The sequence below is a fragment of the Manis javanica genome, chromosome X (assembly GCF_040802235.1).
Source record: "Manis javanica isolate MJ-LG chromosome X, MJ_LKY, whole genome shotgun sequence".
In the NCBI taxonomy this organism is placed as follows: domain Eukaryota; kingdom Metazoa; phylum Chordata; class Mammalia; order Pholidota; family Manidae; genus Manis; species Manis javanica.
This window is the reverse complement of record NC_133174.1, coordinates 91549313-91572680: the sequence shown is the minus strand read 5'-3', so window position 1 is coordinate 91572680 and position 23368 is coordinate 91549313. Positions and strand designations below refer to the sequence as shown.

Below are 23368 nucleotides of genomic sequence, written 5' to 3'. Positions count from 1 at the left end.
GAGGCTCAGTAAGAAAAGATGGTTGCCCATGAGCCAACTGGAGGACCCAGGAGAAAGCAGTCTTCTCTGGCCTGAGTTTTCTTCCCAAGAACCCTCCCACTGCAGCCTTTTCTGGACTCTGAGATGAAGCAATGGTTAACATAACATTTGGAGCCCAACGCCCTAAAAGGGAAAATGTCAAGCAAGTTTAAGAATGTTTTGAGGCTCCCCCCACCTCAGAGGACACAGTTAACCTTTCAGGAAACTTCAGCTACACTTGCCACAGCCTTCTGCCTGTCTGTTGTGATGCTGCTGCCCTCTGCTGTCACTCAGGGGTAGAGGAACCTTTTAAAACAGCCAGTTAAGTGAATGAATTTAGGATTTACTTCTCTTGAAGACTTTGGAGAGCTGGGTAGTGGCTCAAATTAGGAAATGAAGACCTACCCACAATCCGCTGCCCAGGCCCTGTCCTCTGTCCCGACCTAGCTGCTTCTGCTCCTCCAGTGCTACTTAAAGCAGAGACTTGCTGAGGGAAACTATTCCACAGCCCTAAAAAGATGCCCAGAAATGTCCCAGAACTGGTGAGCCTCACCCGCCTCAGAGTCCTATCCCTAGAACTGTGGGAAACCATTTCCTCCTTTTATTAGGTTCCAGTTTCAGCTGAGCAAGGGAGCTTTTCCCTTGACCTCAACCATGTCCTGGCTCAAGTTCACTCGCACATGTCCCGCTGCTCCCGGCGCTGGATCAGCTCCTGGTTGCTCAGTAGGTAGTCATCAATGAACGTCAAGATTTCCTCAGGGGTGACAGGTTCCATGTAACGTTCCCGGTCAATTCCCTGCTTGTCAATCAACACCATGTTGAAGTAGGAGCGAGTGAGGTGCTGAAATTGCCTACAGAGAGGAACCCAGGGAGGTGTGACACCTTGTCTGGGCACCATTCCACCAGGCTTTACTATTCTCTGATCTTTCACAGCTCCACCGACAGACTAATTCCTTCCCTACCCAATCCTTTGTCCCCATCCCCTCCACCACCTATCTCAAGCCCCTTTATTTTTGTTCACATTGTAGCATTGCTGTCTCTGTGCAACTAGTTCTGCTGAGCTGACCCCTTCTCATGCCAGATAGAGTGGCTTTGCTCTTCCTAGGCTGTGCTACTCCCATAGGCCCCCATAAGCAGGACTATCACATATAGCTATGTGGGATGCACATAATAACTCCAGGGGTCACCAGTAATATGAACCATGACATGGCTAGTGTTTTCTAGAGTCGAACTGAGCATAACCTCCTCACCCATACATGGCAGCCCTGGGGTTGACTAATATCACTTGGTCAGCTCTTCTATCTGCAACTGCAGGTTCACAGCCTCCTTCCACTGAGTGGTACCTAACTGGTACTGAATCTCTCTGTCCCCACTGAGACTGAGCCCTAGAGGCAGGTCTTGTTTATAGAACAGAGAGCAGGGAGAGCTTTCTTGGCTTTGTGTATATATGGAGACGTCGGAGGGGTGACAACAGATGATACATAATGAGAAAAGTCCACTCCTACAATCTGTCACTGTAGTCTTGTCTTACCCCAGGGCAGATGGGTATGATGCCAATTTCAGTGCCTGGAGATGCCTTTTGCTCCTTTGGAGGCTGAAGGCAAAGAGATGGGGCCATGAGACAACAAGCTCAGAGGCTCCTCTGGGTGCTGCTGGGGTCTGCCTCTCAGCTCTGGCTGTGCTTCTGTCCCCTGTGGTACCTTATAAAAGCACAGTCCTGAGGTGGGTTGGAGTGGGGCCTGTTCATCTGTATTTTAAGCCCCTCATTTGATCCTGATGTCCTGCCCCTCTCTGGTTTACCTAATGCATCCAAAGAGTTCAAACACAAGGAGTGCCCCGACAGAGAAGTGTCTGCTGATTCTCCCACAACACTCCTGTTGCCAGTGTCCTGCCTAGGGTTTCTGCCCACCCATCCCAGGTGGCCTCCCAGTCTGGACCTGAGCTCCTCAATGATGCTGGCTGACAGCTGTTGCTCCCGGATGCGCCCCACCTCCTGAGGTGGCTGCCCCACCAGCTCGATGATGGTCACGTGCCGCAGGTCCAGTCCACAGATGGATTGCTGGGAGGGCAGAGAAGGTTTTATGGAACACACACTCAGACTCAAACCTAAGTCTATGTAGCTGAGTCCTCCTGGGACTACATGGAGGAGTGTGGGGAGGGGCTTCTCTCTCACCCATCACACCATGGGGCCTACCACCTCTTCCCTAACCCTGTTTCCTTTACTCTAATGAAGTGTATGAAATGTGTTACACCCTGTGGGGTAGAAAAAAGAAATGTAAATTGATAATTTGCAGGAACATCATCTCTCCTTGTTAGTTTTGCCTTGGTATTAAACTACATAAATAAGTTCTTAACAGATGGCTATGATGATATGATAATAATGGCTATTTACTGAACACACATACCTAATGTTTTACAGGAATAATACAATTAAATCCTCACAACATCCCTAAAAGGTAGGTGGCATCATTCTTACTCTGTAAAGGAGAAAGTAACTTACCCAAATTTGCATGACAATAAGACAGAGCCAAGATTCAAACTGAGGGCTGAGGCTGCCTGTTCCCAGTACCTGCTCCTTACCACTAGGCTACATGGCCAGGCCCTTCCCTCGGTCTCCAGGATTCTCCAAAGTAGTGCCAGTGCTCCTTTCATTGTCCTTTGTTGCTTTCCTTGAATGGAGCAAGACACCCTCGCTCATTGTCCTGCCTCATCCTGCAGGGCCGCCGCTTTGCCAGGTCCCTGGAGCCAGGTTTATACTGGCAGTGAACAGTCCCTGGTGCCCCAGCCCTTGGTTAATCTTCAGACTGCCCCTCTGGTCATGACCCCGAGGCACTGTCCTCACTCTCCGGTTCCTGCTCTTGTTCTTGCTTTCTGTTCAAGCTTTGATTGAGGGATTGTCTGCCTTTGTCTGCCGTTGATCCCTGGAGAAACTAGATCCTTTTGGGTTTAAATTTGGCAACTTCTCAAACTCAACTTTTAGAAACCTCTTACACAGCTTCTTTTTTTACCTGGGTATTCAGCCCTTTGAAGCTCTTCAGAAAAAGTTCTCTTAGTCCTCACTTGAAGAGGCTCAGTGCTCTTCAAGAAGCTAGTCCGTTCTTTTTATAGTCCCAGTGGTCATAGCTATTCTGGGCTATCCACCTCTCCCTCCCTGACAAGTGGCTTTGGCTAAGGATCTCTTAGTATGTTAAAAATCGCATTGCAACTTGTTTGTTTTACTTTGAAATAGCACATGTTTCCTTCTCCTCTGCTACTAAGTAGTGGTTAAGAGCACATATCCTACAGTCAGTCTGCCTGGTTCAGTCCCAGCTGGTCATTTACTAGCTAGTGAACTTGGGCAAATCACTTCACCTCTCTATGCCTCAGTTTCCTCACCTATAAAATGCGGACAGTAATAGTACCTACTTTATAAGGGTTGTTATGAGAATTAAAGGAATATGTGTAAAGCACATGCTTATATAGCAATTACCATCTAAGTGTTTGTTAGTGCTATTATTCCTTGAAAGCATAATAAGCCTAATTAATTCCCAACATTTACATTTGATTATACCTGTCGCATAAGTCTCTCCAGAGTGCTTTGCCATACTCCCTTCCCATCCTTAACCAAGCCCTGCCAGTCACCATTCCGGTGACTCCACTGCGTTTTCAGGTAAAACAGCAGTTTTTTAAAATGTGCAAAATTTGTCTACAGTAAAACTGATCAGTAGTCCATAAAAACTTGGAGGAAGTAGGGTTTGTGCTGCAGAAAGAGCAACACTGATCTGGAAGAGGTGAGAGAGTAATGGGCGTGGGTTAGAGGTCATGTACAGGAGCTAAGCCCTAATTAGAGGAGTGGGTCTCACCTGTAGCATAGAGATCTGCATTTTATAATATCGGTTGGAAGGATCAGGAGCTGAGATGATGAGGAGTCGCTGTTTCTCATAGAATTGGTCCAGGAGACCAGCAGCTGAGTTGACATTGACATTAATCTTCATGGCTAGGGTACAAGCAGATGGCCAGTCAGAGTACGGCCTTCTCCTCCATCCCAGCATGGGTAACAACATCTTGAGGAGTTTCAGCATTTTGGGTTAACCCTTTTTGGTTGTTTCTCCCTTTTCTTGGAAGAAATCCTGAAAGAACACTTGGAGATTGTAAGCCCTTCTTAGAGCAGGAGTATTCCATGGGGTAACATTGGCCCTTAAAATAAACACATCTCAGAAGCCCCCATTCCCACATCATACACACTGCTACCGCACTGCTGAGCCACACCCAGGGCTCCCCCAAGGCAGCCCTGATCTGCATGTCCATGCTCCCCATCCACAGCTTCACTCACGAGCACAGATGGGTGGTGACCCTGACCACTGGCGGCTGGACTGGCAGACCCGGGAGGGGGTCCCTTGGCGCTCATAACCCCCATCACAGTGGTATTCACAGGTGGCACCATAGTTGTCCCCTGCTGAGGTGCAGGTGAGGTAACCATGCTGTGGTGGCTTCAGAGTGGGGCAGCGTCTCACTGTCAGACAAGAGTTCAAGTTAGGGGCTCTGGCATTTCTTTTAGGAAGAAAAGCCTAAGAGAGTACCCATGCTGGGTATTCTAGACCAGGAGACCTAGAACCATTAGAATGCATGGCTTCTCTGTGTTTATGGTGGCCAAGGATGGAGCCAGCATTTTCCTTTCTTAAGGAATTAAATCTGAAATGTGGACAAAGGTGTTCATAAAATCTGGGAGTGCAGGTGAGTAAACATATTGTCATCAGGAGACTTTATCAATATGTAAAAAAAACATGCCATTTTGTTTTCAGACTTTGTGGACACCCTGTGTAAGGACCACCTTACAAAATTCTTTTGAATATAAAAATAAACCAGAGGAGACTTAAATACTCATCAGTGGGAGAAGTGTTAAGCAAAGGATGATACTTAGAAGTAGATTATTAGGCTGTCATTAAGCATATTTCTGAAGGATATTTTTAAAATACAGAAAAATTACTTATATTGTCATGAAAAGTGAAAAGGAGTGATCTAAGACTGGATATACAGTATGACCTCAACTATATTTAAAAAAAACTATATGTACCTAAAAAATTGGAAGGAAAATACCAAAAGATTAACAATTGCCTCTGAATGATGCAGTAACCTATTTTTTTCCCTTTGTGCATTTCTTTATTTCCCAAATGTTTGACAATGAGCACGAATTATTTTTATAATGAAAAAAGCAAAACAATATGGCACAAAACAAGGAGGCAGTGTCAGGATTAATGCCAGCAGCCCTGATTCCAGCAGAGGGGAAACATGGGTTAGATTTCATAAGAAGGCCAAGACAAGAAATGGATATAGAGTATCTCTGTGAATTTTTTCTAGACTTAGGAGAATGTGTTGCTGGTGAGTCAGGGTTTCTGAGATATGTGCATGCCCATGTAATGCAGGCTTCCTGAACAATCCCTTTTAGTGAACTTGTTTTCTCCCCTTCTCCATATAAAGGAGGTGTTTGTTTCAGGTATAGAGAGGAGAGGGTTGGGGTAGGCATCGAGAGGGTCAGTGTAGAGCAGGAATAATGAGCAATGCAGAAATGGAAGACTTCTTTCTGACCTTGTACTTTCACAATGAACTTGCAGCTGGCCCGGTTGTAGGCTCGATCATAGGCAGTATAGCGAATCACATGCTCTCCTTCAGGAAAGTGAGAGCCAGGCTCAGGGCCCCGAAGTGTCATCCTGCACAAGACAGGGTGAGAGTGCCACTGAGAAAAGACCCTCTTAGAATTGGGGCTTGGGGTGCATCGTCACTGTAGTCTCAGCCTGTGCAGTTCAGGGTGGGCACTGGGAGAAGACGCTGGGAGGCATGAGGGGTGTCTATTACTCACCTGGTGATGGTACCATCAGCAGAATCTTTCACCAAGGGTGGGTCCCAGTATACTCGAGCTGTCAGTTTCTCTGGCTCTGCCATCTTCTCACGTGAGTGGGGACAGCGGATCTTGGGAGGATCTATGTCTGCCAAGGTCAGAAACCAAGTGGTGATTCGTGTCCCCTGCCTTCCCTGGAGGGAACCCATAGAGGCAATACCACACCACTGGGTGGGTAAAAAATGCACTTTCAGTTCAAGATGCTCCACGAATGTGGGGAAGGAAGCCCAGCTCCAGGGGAAGCTCCAGGGATCACTTTGTTAAGCCTGTGCTGAGGGTGCCACCCTCCTAGTGAGCAGGAATGCCTTCTGCAGTGAGAATTCCACATCCTTCGTGGATACTATAATGCCAAGGTGGCTCATTGCACCAGGACAACTGGGAGCGACCAGCATTTACCTACACATACAGGCTCGCCTCCACTCCACTGCCCATCTTCCATGCAGATTCGGCTCCGGTCACCTTCCAGATGGTAGCCACTGGAACAGCTGTAGTCACAGCGGGAGTCAAGAAGCACCCCATTTGTGCAGGTGTAGGTGCCACTAGTGATGAATGGCAGTGCGTGGCATCTCACCTCTAGGAGAGAACCAAGTGGCAAGCTCAGGGGCCCATGGGACTCTCTGGAGGGGATGCCTGGGCATCTAGCACAGGGAGAACCATATCAGAGAGAGAGAGCATAAGATACAGAAAACCCTACCCAGAACTGCCCTTACAGGTTGGTTCCTAACTGCCATTTTATTTTCATATTATAAAGCACAGCCGCCTTGGTTTAGGGGGAGGGGTCCGTAAATAAGTAAATTACTTGTTCAGGCGCATGGACTTCGGAATCACGCCTGAGTTTGCATCCCATCTCTGTCTCTTACTAGCTCTGTAGTTTGAGCAAGTTACCTCATCTCCGAGTCTGTGTTCCAATCAGTAAAATATGGATACTTCACAGGATTGTTGTGCAGATTAAAAGAGACAATGTGCATAAAACTCTGGGCTTATTCAGGGCCACAGAAGCTGTTTCTGTCTTTTGTTGCTCAAATGCTAGCTGCTCCTGTGCAAATCCAAGGCTCCTTTTTGAGTGTATTTCAGGGTTACCACTAGCATGTCTCAGTTGAGGCTCACTTACTGGAGCTTGATATCCAGAAAAAAGGAAGCTCCCACACCCCTCTCTCTGACTGTGATGTATTTGTTTAGGACTTAGACCCCATCGTTTCCAAAATGAATTTGAATTGGGGCTGCAAAATTAAAATAATGTAAGTCTATAAATGAACATAAAACCAGTTAAAAGAATGGAGATGTACATATTTCCAGGTGCCCAGAATGAGTCAGTTACTGTATTGGAGCACTGAATCTGGCTTTGTCCTTCCTCCTAAGAGACTAAAGGGCAAACACTTCGTATCTATCATTTTCACTGTCATACAGTTCTAAGAAGACAAATTCATCTGAGAAGACAAACCTTTTTTCTTGGCCCTGATTTCAAGGTCAGTTTTGCATGGGTCTGTACATAAAGGATACTAGAAAACATCAACAGAAAAATCACAAGCTTGGTTTGGCCAAGAGACAAAATTAATATAGTTTATATAGAACCTTTATTCAAAGCTCCAGAGGGCAGTGGGCTGGCCCTCTGGCTGCATGAGATATGAGTCAGACCAGTGCCTGGAGGGCAAGATTTTGATGGTATTTGATTAAAAGAGGAATCCATGTACTTTAGACAAAACATGTGCCAGAAGTGGGGGCTGCTTCCTTGAACTGATTGTGAGCCTGTGCTCCCCAAAGTCCAGTTGAAGATACCTGATACTTAAGAGAGGCAGGCTAGCCATACATTCCTACAGGCTGGCTAAGTTCTAGCCCTGTGTAAATTCAATTACTGGAGCTTTGAATAAAGGTTCTATATAAACTATATTAATTTTATCTCTTGGCCAAACCAAACTTGTGATTATTCTGTTGATGTTTTCTAGTATCCTTTATGTACAGACCCATGCAAAACTGACCTTGAAATCAGGGCCAAGAAAAAAGGTTTGTCTTCTCAGATGAATTTGTCTTCTTAGTATTGTATGACAGTGAAAATGATAGATACGAAGTGTTTGCCCTTTAGTCTCTTAGGAGGAAGGACAAAGCCAGATTCAGTGCTCCAATACAGTAACTCATTCTGGGCACCTGGAAATATGTACATCTCCATTCTTTTAACTGGTTTTATGTTCATTTATAGACTTACATTATTTTAATTTTGCAGCCCCAATTCAAATTCATTTTGGAAACGATGGGGTCTAAGTCCTAAACAAATACATCACAGTCAGAGAGAGGGGTGTGGGAGCTTCCTTTTTTCTGGATATCAAGCTCCTTCTCTCCTCCATGGCAGCTTTTCTGACCAACTTCATTTTTCTCTAAATGTTCAGCAGTCTGTCTCCACTTACACTAAATTCATGTACACACAATCATGTTTCTATCCATTAGTGTGTAAACAGACTGGGGGGAGCTGAGGAATTGAATGAACTCCTGAAGCTACCGATATAGGGCCCCACATACCTGGTGAGCTACAAATGGCATTCAGTAGTGGACAGATAGACAGACAAAGCTCAGCTATTAAAACGGGGTCAGCCACAGTGCTTGAGTAAGAGGTAGGGATGTGGGAACAGAGGGGGCCATAATTTGGAATGTATATGGATTAGCAGCCCCCTATTCTAGTCCTAGGGATTCTTCTTAACTTTCAGAAGCAAATTAAGAATAACAGATACCCCACAGCTTCAATGCCAAGGCCTTCTAAGGCCTCAGGCCAGGAATTAGAGCATTTTAGCACAAGTGGGAAAAAGTGTGAGACCACACACCCTTGAGAGCTCAAGAGGAAGTCCCAGGCCATGCCAGGCCCCAGGTCCAAGCCTTCCATGCACTCCTGGGCCCCTGGGCTAGAAGGGCTGGTTGCTCCTTAAATGCACATACTGCTTGTGCAATAACCGCAGGGAGAGAAAATGAGTTAGAGTGTTAGGATGGGGAAAGGTCCTGTTGGGCTGGTGGAAAACTCTCAATTTGCACTTGACAAAGGGTACAGTAAGACCTCCAGGCATACACCCGCAGTGGCTGGCTGGCTGGCTGACCTTCTCACACATGTCAGCATATGCACACACCACTTACGCCTACAGTAGGCAGTTCCAGACCAACGGCGACTCGGCAGACACTGCACCGACCTCCGACCAATCAGTCGAAAGCCTCGGTCACAGGAGAGCTCACAACGAGTGCCCAGGCTGCTGTGATAGTTTCCTCCCCTCGGTGAGTAGCATGTGGCTTCTCCATCCTGGATATTTAATGTATAACACCATCGGGGGACTGTAGTAATAGAAGAAAACAAGCTAGAAATATAGTAATCAAGACAGTGTGGTACTGGTGAAACAGCAGACACATGGGTCAATGGAACAGAATAGAGAGCCCAGAAATAGACCCACATAAGTGTGTATGTTGAAATGATTTTTGACAGAGTGCAAAAGCAAGTCAATGAAGGAAAGACAGCCTTCTGAACAAATGGTGCTGAATCAACTGAAGCTCCACAGGCAGAAACAAAAGTAAAAGAAAACAAGAAAAGAAAATGAAAAACAACCTCGACCTAAAGCTCACACCTTTTATAAAAATTAACTCAACATGGATTGTGAACTTCAACGTGAAAAAATAAAATTGTAAAACTTTTAGAAAAAAGCCATAAAAGAAAATCCCTGGGATCTAAGGCCAGGCAAAGAGATCTTAAAAACTTTTGTTCTGTGAAAAGCACTGTTAGTAGATGAAAGACAAGCACAAACTGGGAGAAAATATTTACAAACCATGTATCTGACAAAGGACTAGTCTTTAGAATATATAAAGAACTCTTTCAAAGCTTGACAGTAGAAAAGCAAACAATCCAGTTAAAACATGGGCAAAAGACATGAACAAACATGTCACTGAAGAGGAAATACTGATGACAAATAAGTACATAAAAGATGTTCAGCATCAGTAGTCATTAGAGAAATGCAAATTAAAACCCCAACAAGATACCATCATATACACATTAACGGGTCTCAACTGAAAACAAAACAAAACAAAAAAACCCCTGGTAATACCAAGTGTTGGTGAGGAGGGAGAGAAACTAGAACTCTCATACATTGCTGGAGGAGATACAAAATGATACAGCTACTTTGGAAAATACTTTGGTAGTTTTGTGTAAGGGTAAACAAATATACTTGTAAGTCTCTGCAATCTCACTTGAGGTACATACTCAAGTGAAATGAAAACCTGTGTTCATACAAAATCCTGTACACAAATCTCTATTCACAATTGCCAAAAGCTGGAAACAACTCAAATGTCCTGTAGGCAAATGGTTAAACCCACTTGTGGTTTATCCATACAAAGGAAGGACGTGCTGATAGAACACAATAACGTGGATGAATCTCCCATGCAGTTTGTGAAGTGAAAGAAGCCAGACTGGGCTGCAGACTGTAGAGTTCCATCGCTATGACATTCTGGATTAGGTAAACATATAGGGACAGAGCGGTGGTTGCGAGAGGTCAGGGACAGAGTTTGGCGATGATCCAAGGGGCAAGATTTTGAGGTGATGAAACTGGTACTGTGGTAGTGGTGACCTGACTCCGTGAGCTTGTCAAAACTCATAGAACTGTAACCAAAAAGAGTCGCTTTTACAGTATGTGAATTTAAAATAATTCTTAAAAAACAATACAAAGATGTAAGGTAGAGAGAAGGGAATGTGTTAGGAAAGAAGGCTGTTTGCGAATCAAAGTCTGGTCCCAGTTCAGTACTGGGCACAGAAGCAAATAGGGCCAGTAAATCATAAAGGCATCATAAGATGCCTCATTAGCTACACAAAACAAAAGACTCTTTAGTGGGTTCAGATTTTAAAGGGACACATATAAACAGGCAGAGTATGACCTGCCCAGGGATGCATACACTGAATGACAGAGATCTTTTAGCCTGAGGTCGGAAAGGCTAAAGCCCCGCGTAAACTCATTAGGTTCCTGAATCTTAAGAAACAAGAAAAGGGGGCTTTGGAAAAAAAGCACATCAGGAGCTAAAAGACCAAGCAAGGTGAGAGCCTCTGCTTAAGGGCGGCTGGAGAATGAAGACGGATGACAGTGAGAAAACTATTCTTTGAGCAACAACATGCTTGTGGCTTCCAGTGGTAGATTTGAGCCTGTGGCTGTGACACACGGCTACCATCTGGAGACACCATTCTACAAATGACAGAAAGTCTCAAAGCGCTCAGGTTGCAGAGCTATTGATTACACAGGCACAGTACACATCACAAAGACTTTCCATGGGAGGCTGGGACCTCAACAATCACTCCCACCTTATTTTTTGCCCATATTCTGTCAAAGAAAACACACATCAGATTGGAATGTCAAGAACAAGCAAGCATAGTAAAGGGAAATACAAAAACTCAGGACAAATGCTGAGACAGTAAGAGAGGGCCTAGTGATTGTCAGTAAGTTCAAATTTTCTGGCCTGGAGGAATCCTGGCATAAAGAAAACATATTGGAAGGCTGGAAACAGTCCAAACACCATCCCAATGTTCTTTCCTACTCCCCGTTTCCAGCTTTACTGAGATACATAATCTATTGAAAAAAAATCGTGTATATTTAAGGTGTACAATGGGATGATTTAATATACACATACATTTTGAAATGGTTATTGCAGTCAAATTAATTAACACATCCATTATTTCACACAGTTAGCATTTTTTTTGTAGTGAGAACACTTAAGATGTACCCTTCTAGCCATTTCAAGTCTGCAGCATAGTGTTAGTAACTGTAGTCATCATGCTGTACATTAGGTCCTCTGAGGGAAGAAGAAGGCTGCCTCTGGGAACTATAGCCTGATGAGACTGACAGGACTGAGAGCAGAGTGTTCTAGAATATGTAAACATAGGCTTCTGAGCAATTTGAAAGTGCAGTGGTAATCTCCAGGTGCCCTCAAGAACAAGTAATTTCAGACTGACCTCATTTCCTTTTGGGGTATGGTCTCCAGACTGGCAGAGCAGGCGAAAATGAGTGAGTGAGGCATGTGAGAATACCTTTCATGCCATTTATGTGGACGAGATAAAGAAATATAGGCTAGGTGACAGTACAGTTACAGGAATCCATAACTGGCTGAACAAGCCAAAGAATGCTGTCAGGAAGCTGACACTACATGGGGAGACTATCTGGTAGGTCATTGTTGAGTATCTACAGTGTGCTAGCACCATGCTAGGTTACCCCCATAAGAACCATTGTTAATAGTTTCTTTATGCATATAAAGCCAATCTTGGTGTTGATCCTTATTTTCCTTTTCTTTTTAATGCATAGAATAACATATTATGCCCACTGTTCCCACCAATCCTTTGTATTTACTTATTTTTAAATTCTTGAGCAGTTTTTTATTGTTGAGTTTTTTCCACCAGTCCTTTATAAAATAAACTTAGCTACGTATCATAGAGATCTTCCCATATCACTACACAGCACACATGCAATGTATTTAGGTGAAATAACACTTGAAAAATACATAGCACCATGACTGGCACATAACAGGTGCATGTCCAGGATCAGAGAGCTGGGAGGTGGAGGAGTTAGGACTTGAACACAAGGCACATGGCCTCTGCTCTCTGCAGTTATTTACCTATCTCTTTTTAGGGATTATAAAGAAAGTCAAGTGCTATCAACATGGTTGAAAGGGCCTTGTCTGTGATTATTTTCAGGTAACTCAGAGTTAACCGCTGGTCCAGGGCTGAAGTGATCTTCTGGGGTGGGGACATAGCGAGGGCCCAAAGGACTGAGGGCATATTTCAGAGGAGCATTTCTGACTCCAAGCTAGGAGTCAGGATAAGGGAATGAAAGGAAGTTGAAGATTAATGAAAATGACATCAAACTACAAGGGCAGTTTCCTCTAACATAATGATCTGGTGTTCACTGGTTAACCGGTCTTTTCTAAATCTTTTTTTAAAACAATGGGTTGCATTTTTGGTGAAAGAGTTGGAATAGCATGGTTTTGGAATTAGACCTGGGTTTTAAATTCCTGCCTTGCCACTTCCAAGCTCTGTGACTCTCTAAATTTAACTTCCCTGAGCTTAGTTTCCTGATCTGCAAATGGGCTAATAAGCCAGTTTCATACAGCTATTTTGAGAAGCAAATGAAATGTGTGTGAAATATATCTAGCCCTGTGAGTGATACTTTCTAAATCAACTACTGGCTCATGGTGCTTCAAGCAACAAGACGCTGCTGCCATCTGGAGACACAGCCCCCAAATTACAGAAAGTCTCTTGAGCACTAGAGTTGTGGAGCTGTGGATTATGAAGTCACAAGGACTTTACAGGGGAGGCTGGGACCTCAGGTTGTACTTTCCTGACCACCCTCTCCCCGTTTGACAGTGATAATCTCACTGAATTAGTTTTATGTCCTGAGACTAAGTCCCAAAGAGCTGTGAGACACTTGGCCCCAAGGCCAAAGGCTACCATGTGGTTTGTATTCTTCTGAAGGCTTTATGCAACTTTAAAAATAACCAATGAGGCAGGTTAATATTAATCATAGGGCTGCCAGACCCCTTGAAGTACTTTTTGTATCTATTGCTTTTTCCTATCCACATCTCCCATTTATAGGCTCCTATAGTAATCTAGCTTCTGCTCCCTGGATGCCAACCAGCCAGTAAACATTTCTTGGGCATCTACTTTTTACATAGCTCTGTGGAGTTGTCATACATGGCTTCTTCTGTTGAATAGGTGACTACTTTGTGAAGGGTAATAAAAAGTAAACCAAAAAGGCAGTACATAATGAATGCCAAATGAGTGGTCCAGACAACAAATATTTATTTCAGAAGAGGTACATAGTAGGGACTCACTAAATATTCATTGAATAGAGATTGGATAAGGGAAAGCTCAGTGTGGGCTAAAGTCATCAGGGAACAGCACAGAGTTCTACAAGCCTGGCTGAAGCTTAGGTTCATGTGGAGAGAAGAGATAATAAGCTGTCGGTCTAGGCAGCTAGACTGAGACCCAAAATCTGTTAGAAATGGCCACAATGGGCCACAGGTATGGGCAAGGGAGAACCATGAGTCAGAGAATCCAGTCAGAAGGCAATCACCATTATCCTTGTGGGAAGTAATAAAAGTTTTAATCCAATGGGTTAATAAGAAATGACAGTTCTTGGTAAATGATTGGTGAGAGGCAATGAGGGAAAGGGAGCTATTAAAGGTATTTTTAAGAGAATGATGAGAATTATCAAAATTACTTAAGAGAATTATCAGAAGTTAGGAGGTCATCTTCCTACTTTCTCAGGGAAGATGAAAGAATTTAGTTTTAGATATCTCCAAGTGGACTGTCCAGGGGATCAGGAGATAGGTCAGGGTTGCCCAAATTTCAGATCCATGCCTCTTCGCTTCCTCATCACCACCAGAGAGCCCATCTCCTTTCTTGGCTTCTGCTATGATCAGAATAGTTAAATGTCATGGAGCCCAAGGAAGTAGGGATGAAAAAAAGATATGTGCTCAGTGCTGCTGAGAGACTGAGGAGACTGAAGCTCAAGAAAGGACCATATGATTTGGTCACTGGGAGAGAAGTGTGGTCTTCAGGGAATATTTTCTTAGCATGGAGATTTGTGGATGAGTGGGAAACAGACTGTAGGGAGCTTAGGAGTTAGTGGGTGCTGAGACAGAGAGGCACTGTGGGTGGGCTATTTGGCAGAGGGAAGATAGTTAGAATGTAGCTAGAAAGGAGCACAGAGGAACCCAAAACTTTGATCATTTATCCATTGAAACTGTTTTCTCAAAGGTCACTATTTACCTTCTTCTTGCCAAACATGTTTGCAATAACCCCAATTTGTCTCTGCAATATTTGACACAGTAGATCTCTTATCCCTTCTTCTTGCTTAAAACTCTTCTCCCATGGCTTCTGTAATATGAAGGACACACCCTCATGTCCTCTTACATGGCTGACTCCTATCTCTTTTACCCTTGTTGGCTCCTCTTCTCTTATTCACATCTGTAGATGTCTTCTAAGGCTCTGACCTTGGTACTCTGCTCCCTTCAACAGCTCATTCATTTAAACGGAGGACACAAAGCTCCATCTTTCTACTTCACACTGCCTACAGAGCACCCTCAACAAACCAATCTTCTTTCCTAACCTTGTCTTCCTGAGGAGAGTCTTAGAGTTCTCCCAGGTATTCACACTGGATGCTTTCAGATATCTGTTTATTTCTTAGCCTCTTGGTACATCAAATCTGCACTAAGTCTTGTCATCTCATCTTTTGAAACATCTCTGGGGTTCCTCTCTAACCAACATTACTGTTACTGAATCCTGGAGAATCCCCCTGACCCAGGCTCTACCCCTCCCCAAACCCCTACTTTCTGTACACAATAATGAGGTTTACCATGTCACTCCCCCAGACAAAAACATAAAGCTGGCTCCTTATAACTCCTAGCAAAACAGCTAAAGTCTTCTGCATGGCTTGCAAAGCATAGAAACAAAGAATCTTAGAAATGGAAGGGATATTAGATATTACCTGGTCTAAGTCTAACTTTCCTTCTAATGCAGGAATCGCTATTTAGCATTCTTCATAGATAGTCCTCCTGCCTCCCCTTAGAAGGGTCCCTAGATCATGGCACCTTTCCTAATTTGGTCTCACTCTTTATATTCGACTTTATTTTCTACTACTTTCTCCATGTCCCACCTCCTCCAGTCAGGCTGGTTTTTTCCTAGCTCCTTTCTCCAATGGGTTTGTTCTTACCGCTGTATCTGTGGTCATATGCTTCACTGAATGCCCTCCCTTCCCCTTTCCAGTTCTCAAAATCATCCATGATTCAAGGCCTGGTTTAAATCTCATCTTTCATGACTCCTTTCCTTCTTTTCCTTAACTCCTACTGCATATATTGCTACCACATAGTTTCACACTTACTTGCTCTACTTGTGCTAATTTTACTGCCTCCTCACTCATCCGCCCTCCCCCAGTAGAATGTAAGTGCCTCAAGGGGGACAAAACCTTGTCTCAGATTTTGTATCACCTATAGGCTTACCTTGCACAGGATTAGGCATACAGTAGGCACTCAGTCAATACTTAAAGACTCATAATAGATGGGCAACCTCAATGCTAGAGAGATGAGGTCATACAGCAAGTCAGCAACAAGTTCATGATTGGAAATCCCAACCCCTGATTTCCTGACCGGCGGTTTGGGTACATATGAGCCAAGCTGGATGAGGATGCTTCAGGGAGGGCCTATGTCTTAGGCCCCAAAAGATTCTTTCTAAGATGAGAAGCAGTGAGGATTACCTTGGTAGTCTAAGGCGGGGGCCTGCAGAACCTCTTCAGCATAGACTTCATTGTGGCTTTCATCGGGGTAGTAGCCTGAACCTGGAATGAAGAGGACAGTATCAAGATGATATATTGATTTCTCACTCCAGTCCTTCCCAGCCTTTTCCCCTTTCCGACTTGGTTCCTTCCTGAGGCCATGACACTCCATGGGTGGGCAGGGGGTGGATATTTAGTGAGGAAAACTCTTCCTTGTAAAGCAGCACAAGTATTATGGGGAAACCTCAACACCTCAGGGACAGAGAAGGCAGGATTGTGGTTGGAGTGAGGGGGTGCAGCTTACTGGTGGTGCTACAGGCCTCTATCCAAAAGAAAAAAAATTCAAACTTCTTGACCATCTTTCCATCCCATCAATCTGGGCTATAAATGACTCACTTCCTTGATACAGCACATGAGCCTTGATGAGACACTGATGACCAAGCTCTGAGGATGGAGTATTGTCCCAAATCAGAGGAAAAAAACAAGCCTGAGTAAGGGTCTTGCCTTTAGCAACAGGGCTGTTCACAGGCCTCAGAAGGAAACAATTTCTAGAGCTCCCTCACTCCCACGGGGCACCAGCCTTTTGTGACCTGGTTGTCATTGCTGGGGATGGCATGCCAAGGCAAAGGGTGGTGGGAGGGGGCTCACAAGGCAAGGGGAATGAGAAGAGTTTCACCTCCTTAGCAGTTTGGAGGAAAAAAAAGGCAAAGTCCTTTGGAGAAATTTCCTGTTCTTCTAATTAGCAGGAGCTTTAGCAGGGAGCTGCTGAGCTAGATAGAGAGCATTCCCAATCCACCCCCATTCCACTAAGTGGCCCAGCCCTGGTGGAAACAGGTCTAGGACTGTCTGGGAGACTAAACAGTGTGTTCCACCAGACGGCAGGAAATCAGTCATGAATGCGCGCTAATTGGAATACAACTTGGGCCTTTCCGGAGTGAAGTTTCCGGAAACCCTCCTTCCACCCTCCCTGAGCCCTGAATGGAGCAACCAGCCTGTGCTGGAGTCTGCAGACAACTCCTCATTCCCAGGAGAGGGTGCGCTTCCAGGACAGGGCTGGGTTTTAATGCTGGAGCCCTTTGGCCTGTGTAAACAGTAAAACCGCAAGCTTGCCTGTCTCCTCTCTGGGCAGAGGCACAGGGCCCCCTGCACTGAAGGGTGGAGCAGAGGAACACATGATGAAGCTCCTCCATTCCCACAGGCCCAGTCTGGGGGTGGGGGTATTGGGAAACCAGTCCAACTTGATGAACAAGGGAATGAATCAAATTGAAAGTTTGCCCTATGAAATCATGGCTTTGTTGGTTTGCCCTCATTCCAAAGGAAAGAGTTCATTTTTTCTCTTCCTTTTATTTATTTATTTTATTTCTGTTTTCCCTTTTCAGTTCTTCTGGTTCCTTTTATTTCTCCTTAGGCCTCCTCTCCCTTGCTTTCTTCCCACATGGGAGGTTTCTCTGTGTGTGTGTTGTGGGGGGCAGGAGGCATGGGGGGGGACACAGAATTGTTGTCCGCTGTTTCCATTTAGTATTAGCCTCAAGCCTTATAGCTCCTGTAAACAGGAGGCCAGATGTGTGTGATTCCCTAAAGGATTCCATCCCCCCCCCACCCCACTCTTGTTCCAGAGCTAGCTTGTGGGGAAATGCCCAGCAGGGAGCAGGCCTCGTTTACCACAAGAGCAAACAGAGGTGTCAGAGGCTGGATGACAATCACCACCAACCACAATGACTGCTAACATCACTGAGCACATACTCTGTGCTGTGCATGTTATCATGTCACCCTAACAACTCAGTGAGGTAGAGAGCCTGATTGCTCTCTAGTGTACAGATGAGGAAACAGGTTCAGAGGAGGTATGGGAGCAGCCCAAGGTCTCCCAGCTAGTAAGGAGCAGAGTAGGTTTTTTTGCTCTGTGTGTCTTGGGGGATCAAAGGCTACCAAACATTTTACAGCATTCCAGAATTACAGGGATGTGGGAAAGCTGAGGGGGAGACTCAGTCAGTCAGATAATTACAGTCTCCAACAGGGTGCTGAGGTAACTGGATCAGTGCCAAGTTGCTTTGTGATGGAAATGGGCTGGGGCCACCTTACCACTCTGAGCCTTTCCATTTCCCCTCTTTGCCTGTCTTTGGGTATTTTCTGCAAATATTAGGACACTGAGCTGAGATTTAAGAAGCTAGAGGAGCACTCTCCACACACTGCTGTATCTGCTTGTCCCTCCTCAGCTCTGGGGGGGACAGAATTGGGCAGCATTGGGCAGCAACCAGGTCCTTCAGCTCAGTCAGTGGTTACAGCGTGGTCTGGTACTGGTTTCCTCCGACTGCCTTCCATAGCACAGTCAGACCCTCTAAGCACTGCCCTTCATGACTGTATGGTTGCAAATATAACTGATAGTTGAAAATGATTTTAAGATCCACACTAATGCTTGGCTTATGCCAACAAACACAGGCTGACTTCCTGAATGGCTCAGACATACCAATACACGCTTTTAACCCACTGTTTGCTTTATTTGTATTCCTAACTCTTCCCAATCCCTGCTGATTATTCCTGGATCCTTTTTCTGATTAGCCCTGAATCTACACTTGGCTGCTTTCCTTGGGTCATTCCCGTTTGAAGACAAGGCTAAAGCTGTTAACAAATGGCGCTGCATGCATAGCGAGTGGCCAATAAATATTTGTTGAGTGAATGAATGAACAAGTCCATGAAGCAAACTCAGACAGCCGAGCTAGTGATGCAGGGGAGGATTATTGGGTATTTCTCAAATTTCTTTCATCCTGCAGCCTCCTAAGAACAGAAGAGGCCAGAATGAGCATGTTTGCAGGGCTGTCAGAGACCTCATTGGCCTGGACTCCTCGAAAGGAGTGGAGACCCTGTGATTCTTGTAGAGGTTGGGAATTCCACCTTTACAAACAGCCCTCTGAGAGCTTCTCATGAACCTGAGTTTAAAAAAACCCTGCCCTTTCCTGAAGACTCCAATAGCCCTGGCTCCCACCCTGGGCAAAGTGAAGGTAAAGGCTTTGGCAGCCCCTGGGTTTTCTCACAGGTGTTCAAAATCAGGCTTTGAGCCACCTAGTCTCCACTCCCTGGTACTGTGGTCTGTGACTGGATTTTGGGCTGGCGTACTGGAACTGAAGCTGGGGGAGGCTGGGAAGGACACAGCTGCACATACCTCCTGGACACTCGGGGCTCCTCTAACCCCAAACAGTGCATACTTCGCCAAGGGCTTCACTTGAATTTTTTCATCTCAGTGTCAGCCCTTGTGCTTTACCCCATACAAAGACAGGTTAAGCCAAAGAGGGGAAGAAGTTTGCATATTTGTTTGAAAGCTTGATGCAGCTGTTCCAAACAAAGCTCTTGCCAAAGGCCCCCACCAGGAGCTCTGGGCATGTGGAAAATTTTAGGTGTGATGACTGTGGCTCTGATGGAAGCAGTTGGTTATTTACTCATCTCTGGATATTTTCCTCACTTCATTGGTTGGACCTGCCTCTTTCCCCTATGCTCCCCAGCCCCCATGAAGGCAGACACTGCAGGCCACAGAATATTCTTAGTTCTTGGAATGCCGGCTGGGCCCCATCAGAAACCTCTGTCTGCCTCCTCATTATCCTTCCTTCATTTCTCCCCTTCACCTTTCCCCTCCCCTTGCTGAGTCTGTCCTTTTCCATTCCCTAGATCTCCAGGGGCAAAGGATGAAACATTCAGAAATCCAGAAATCTCCATCCCTCTGTAGTAAGGAACAAGCCAGCAGTAACTAGGGATTCCTGTTTAAGAGAATGTGATCTGTATTGTCATTAACATCATCGGCAGCAAGGGGCTGCAAAAATCTCATGCTAATAAATAAGATCTCGGGGAGAGAGAGAAAGGGAGGGAACCAGAGAAAGAGGGAGAGAGAGAAAGAAAAAAGGGAGGGAGGAAACTAAATGCAGAAGGGGGTGACACAGTGGCCTCAAAAGCCATGTTGTCCAGCTTTCTCATTGTTATGCTGGTGCAACCTGTTTTGAAAAATATCTTTTGTTAGTTTGCCTCAAAAACCTCCCTACATAGCCAGTTGCAATGTTTAACCATCTTTTTGGTAGAGAATAGCTCTTCTCTGTATCTCATTTAAGTCTCTCTTATTTCAGTTGAACTCTAAGACTTGGTCTAGGCTCTGCCTTCCCCAGAAATAATGGGCATCAGCCCCAGAACTTACCTGCATACCATGTTGGTGTCACTGCTGGAGTGAGGAAGAGCAGCAGAGAGAGAGCTCCTCTTTGAGTTAGTTGACAGGCCATCCTTGAAAGGGGTGGGGGTAGGTTAGGGAGACAAGAATAGAAGTATGTGGCCAGAAGTACCAGGGCAAAGGAAAATGTCTTTTAGAAATCAGCCATCAATGAGCTTTCAAAAGTGAGAGGAAGCTGAAATCCAGCATCTGTGAGGAAAGAAGATTTTTCAATTAACGAATGCCCGTTATATCATCCTCTTTGTAAGGATCTTCCACTTTATAGAATAACAAAACTCTTCATTATCTATGGTCTTTCTCCTAGGAAGACAAGGACATAAAGCAATCAGTTCTCAACTGACCCTGGTGAAATCAGGTGCAAATGTTCCATGGACTAACTGAATAGAGAGAGACATTGAGGAACAAGATCAGGAAAGGGCCAGCATCAAGTCTCCTAGAACCAAGAGAGATTCTTGCTATCTAAAGGCTGCCAGATCATTCATGTACCTAGTACTCCCTAACCACTGATCTGGGAAAGCACTAGCACATGTGGACTAAGAGCTTGAAATCTGGAGTTACACGTATCTGGACGTGTACCCAGGTCTGTCCCTCCTAGCTATGGGGCCATGGACAAATTCCTTCACTTCTCTAAGCCTCAGTTTCCTCATCTATAAAATGGGAACAATAACAGTGTCTACATTATAGGATAGATTATTGCCTGGCACACAGAGAAGCAATCACTATATATTAGGTCTTCTTATTACCAACTTCATATTGGCCCAGACTGGATGTCTCCCTTCTCTAGTTTCTCAGGCAGTAACTATACCCTGGCTCTGTTCTTAGCATTGGGTTTTGAGGGCTGGTGGTTTGGTAGTGGCTTCTGGCTTTCAGGTCCAGCTGTCCCTTCTAGTTTCACCCTGCAGAAGCAGCAGGGAGTCAGCGGGATTGGGAAGAACCTGCTGAAGTAGCTGAGGAGAGGGTGGCAAGCACCAATTGCCCTCTCACTTCCTGTCCTGTCCTCACTCTAATGGGATGGGAGGTCTGTGGTTCCCAGCAGGCAAATACTTCATAAATGACAGTATTAAAAATTGCTGCACACTGGCATAAACTGACCACTGGACTTCTCAGCAAGCACCCATTCACCCACATGCTCTCAATGGAATGCCATGCTTAGGGGAGAAGTCAGTCCCAGAAACAGAGAAATGGAAAGATGGCAGATTCTGGCCAGAGTTCCCACAGGGACAGGAGAAGTCCAAGAATGGGGAAAAATTCGATTGTCCAGTTCACTGTGACTTGGCTTCAGTGTGTGTCTAGAGACTGGCAAGGAAGCAGGATAGAGAAAAAGTGACAGCAATTGGGGTTGGGAAGCAGGGAAAGTGGAAAGATGTGGGAAAGAAGCTAGGAAGAAAAGAAAACCTGTGAGAGTGGAATGAAAGAGATAAAAGCAGAAAAGAGGGGACAAAGGGATGAAAAAGAAGAGATTTAAAGAGAGATCTGGGGAAATGCACAGCGAGGGGAACTAATTGCTGACTCCCCTCCCACATGCAGCCTCAGTGCAGCCCCTGGTTATGGAGCAGAAGCTTTCCCCTCAGACCCAGTGCTCTGAGTCTGACAGTTTGCCTGCCCACCTCCTCCTCAATCACAACTGAAAACTTGACTCACTGGAGTCAGCCCTCCCTCTGCTGTAGGCAGGGGAGATAGTAGAAACCTGTGTCTGCAGCTGGGGCATGGCTCAAAAGGAAAGCAGCATATGATCTTGTTTCATAAAAGAACTCCCTCCACCTCCAGCCATGCTGCCCAGGTCCTGGGTCTCCTTATCCCCCATGGCTGTGAAATGGGGCAGTGTAGTGTGGAAGGGTTAAGCAGTAGATCTTACCTGTTTTATGGGGGTTTGTGCTCGCTTATTCTTTCTCCTTCCTCTCTGCTCTTCTCATCAGTCGGAAAAACTTCTACTTTAACATTCCTAGAACGAGTGGCTCCTGGTCTGTCCGGGCCTCCGGGATTCTGTTAACACTGCCCAGATGTTAGGATATCTGCATGTGCCAAAAGTTGCCTTAAAGCTATATTATCCCCAGTGCTATAGCTGTTTCTTCTTCAGAGAAGGGTGTTAGAGCAGTGGGGGAGAAGGAGCACAAATATTAGAGGAACTCAGTCCGTCTGCTTCAGAGCAGGGGAAAAGTGTGAATGGTGCTGGCCCTAAGCCCGTGAGTATAGTAATGACTAACAGAGGCTGGCTAACGGGCCTCCAGAGATGTGGTACACTGAAGAGCACTTCTTTATATGACTCAGCATGACATCAGGATTGAATTAAAAGAAGTTTCACAAACTCTAGGGAGAAGGGAAGAATGTAGCTGACTTTGACAATCTCTGGAGATTTCCCCTGGAAATCCTTAGTACTCCCCAACTTTGAGTTGCCTTACCATCCATAGGTACAGGGTCAGACCCACTTTGAAATCCTCTCACTGATGACCTAATTTCAGTGGACTTCAGTTTCTGATAAGATTATACTGTTTACAAAAAATGCCATGTGCTTCTTGGCTGAAGAATCAAGACTGATTTCCTGTAATAAGAGTGGAGGGGAAACATGCTTAGAGAGGCTTTAGTGGCAGGTTGGTTAAGTGAATCTAGATCATCTGTGCATGGCAAGGTTATAGCCGTTGCTAAGCTTTTCCCCAGTGACATCCGATGGAGGGATATGTTTCTCTTCACTAAGCAAGCTTTCTTTTTAGTATCTGGTAATGACACTATTCTGCCATAGTGCAGACCAGCTTCTTACATTCTCCTTCCCCTAAGAGTCGACATTTCCATCCTGGAAAAATTAGTGGTTGTAGAAGAAATTGTTTTTAGCTGCTGTAGAAGGAATTTCTTTTCTGTGTGGCAAGGAAATTGGTAACGCCTTCTCAGTTTTGTAGGGAATAATTGTGCTTATGATAATAAAATGTTCAGTAGCAAGCCTCTTTCATTTCCAGTCCATCAATCATAAATACATATTGTCTACCATGAGTTCGACAGTGTGATAGTGGT

The 23368-nt window shown here is 45.1% G+C and overlaps 1 protein-coding gene across 2 annotated transcripts; it reads right to left on the bottom strand.

Annotated features, from left to right (window-relative positions):
* Positions 1-345: 345 nt before the first annotated feature.
* Positions 346-22565, bottom strand: SRPX2 (sushi repeat containing protein X-linked 2). Of its 2 annotated transcripts, none has more exons than XM_073227328.1 (11): positions 22221-22565; positions 20336-20418; positions 16144-16224; positions 9008-9199; positions 6290-6466; positions 5855-5981; positions 5584-5705; positions 4331-4510; positions 3861-3994; positions 1956-2077; positions 346-869 (listed from the first exon to the last, which is right to left on the bottom strand). In XM_073227328.1, the coding sequence occupies exons 2-11, from the start codon at positions 20415-20417 to the stop codon at positions 689-691; spliced, it is 1398 nt and encodes a 465-aa protein (XP_073083429.1). In that variant the 5' UTR covers position 20418; positions 22221-22565; the 3' UTR covers positions 346-688. The 2 variants fall into 2 exon arrangements, with proteins under 2 accessions (XP_073083429.1, XP_017514401.1); XM_017658912.3 differs by having other exon boundaries at positions 20336-20554; positions 22221-22564.
* Between the last annotated feature and the right edge of the window lie 803 nt (positions 22566-23368).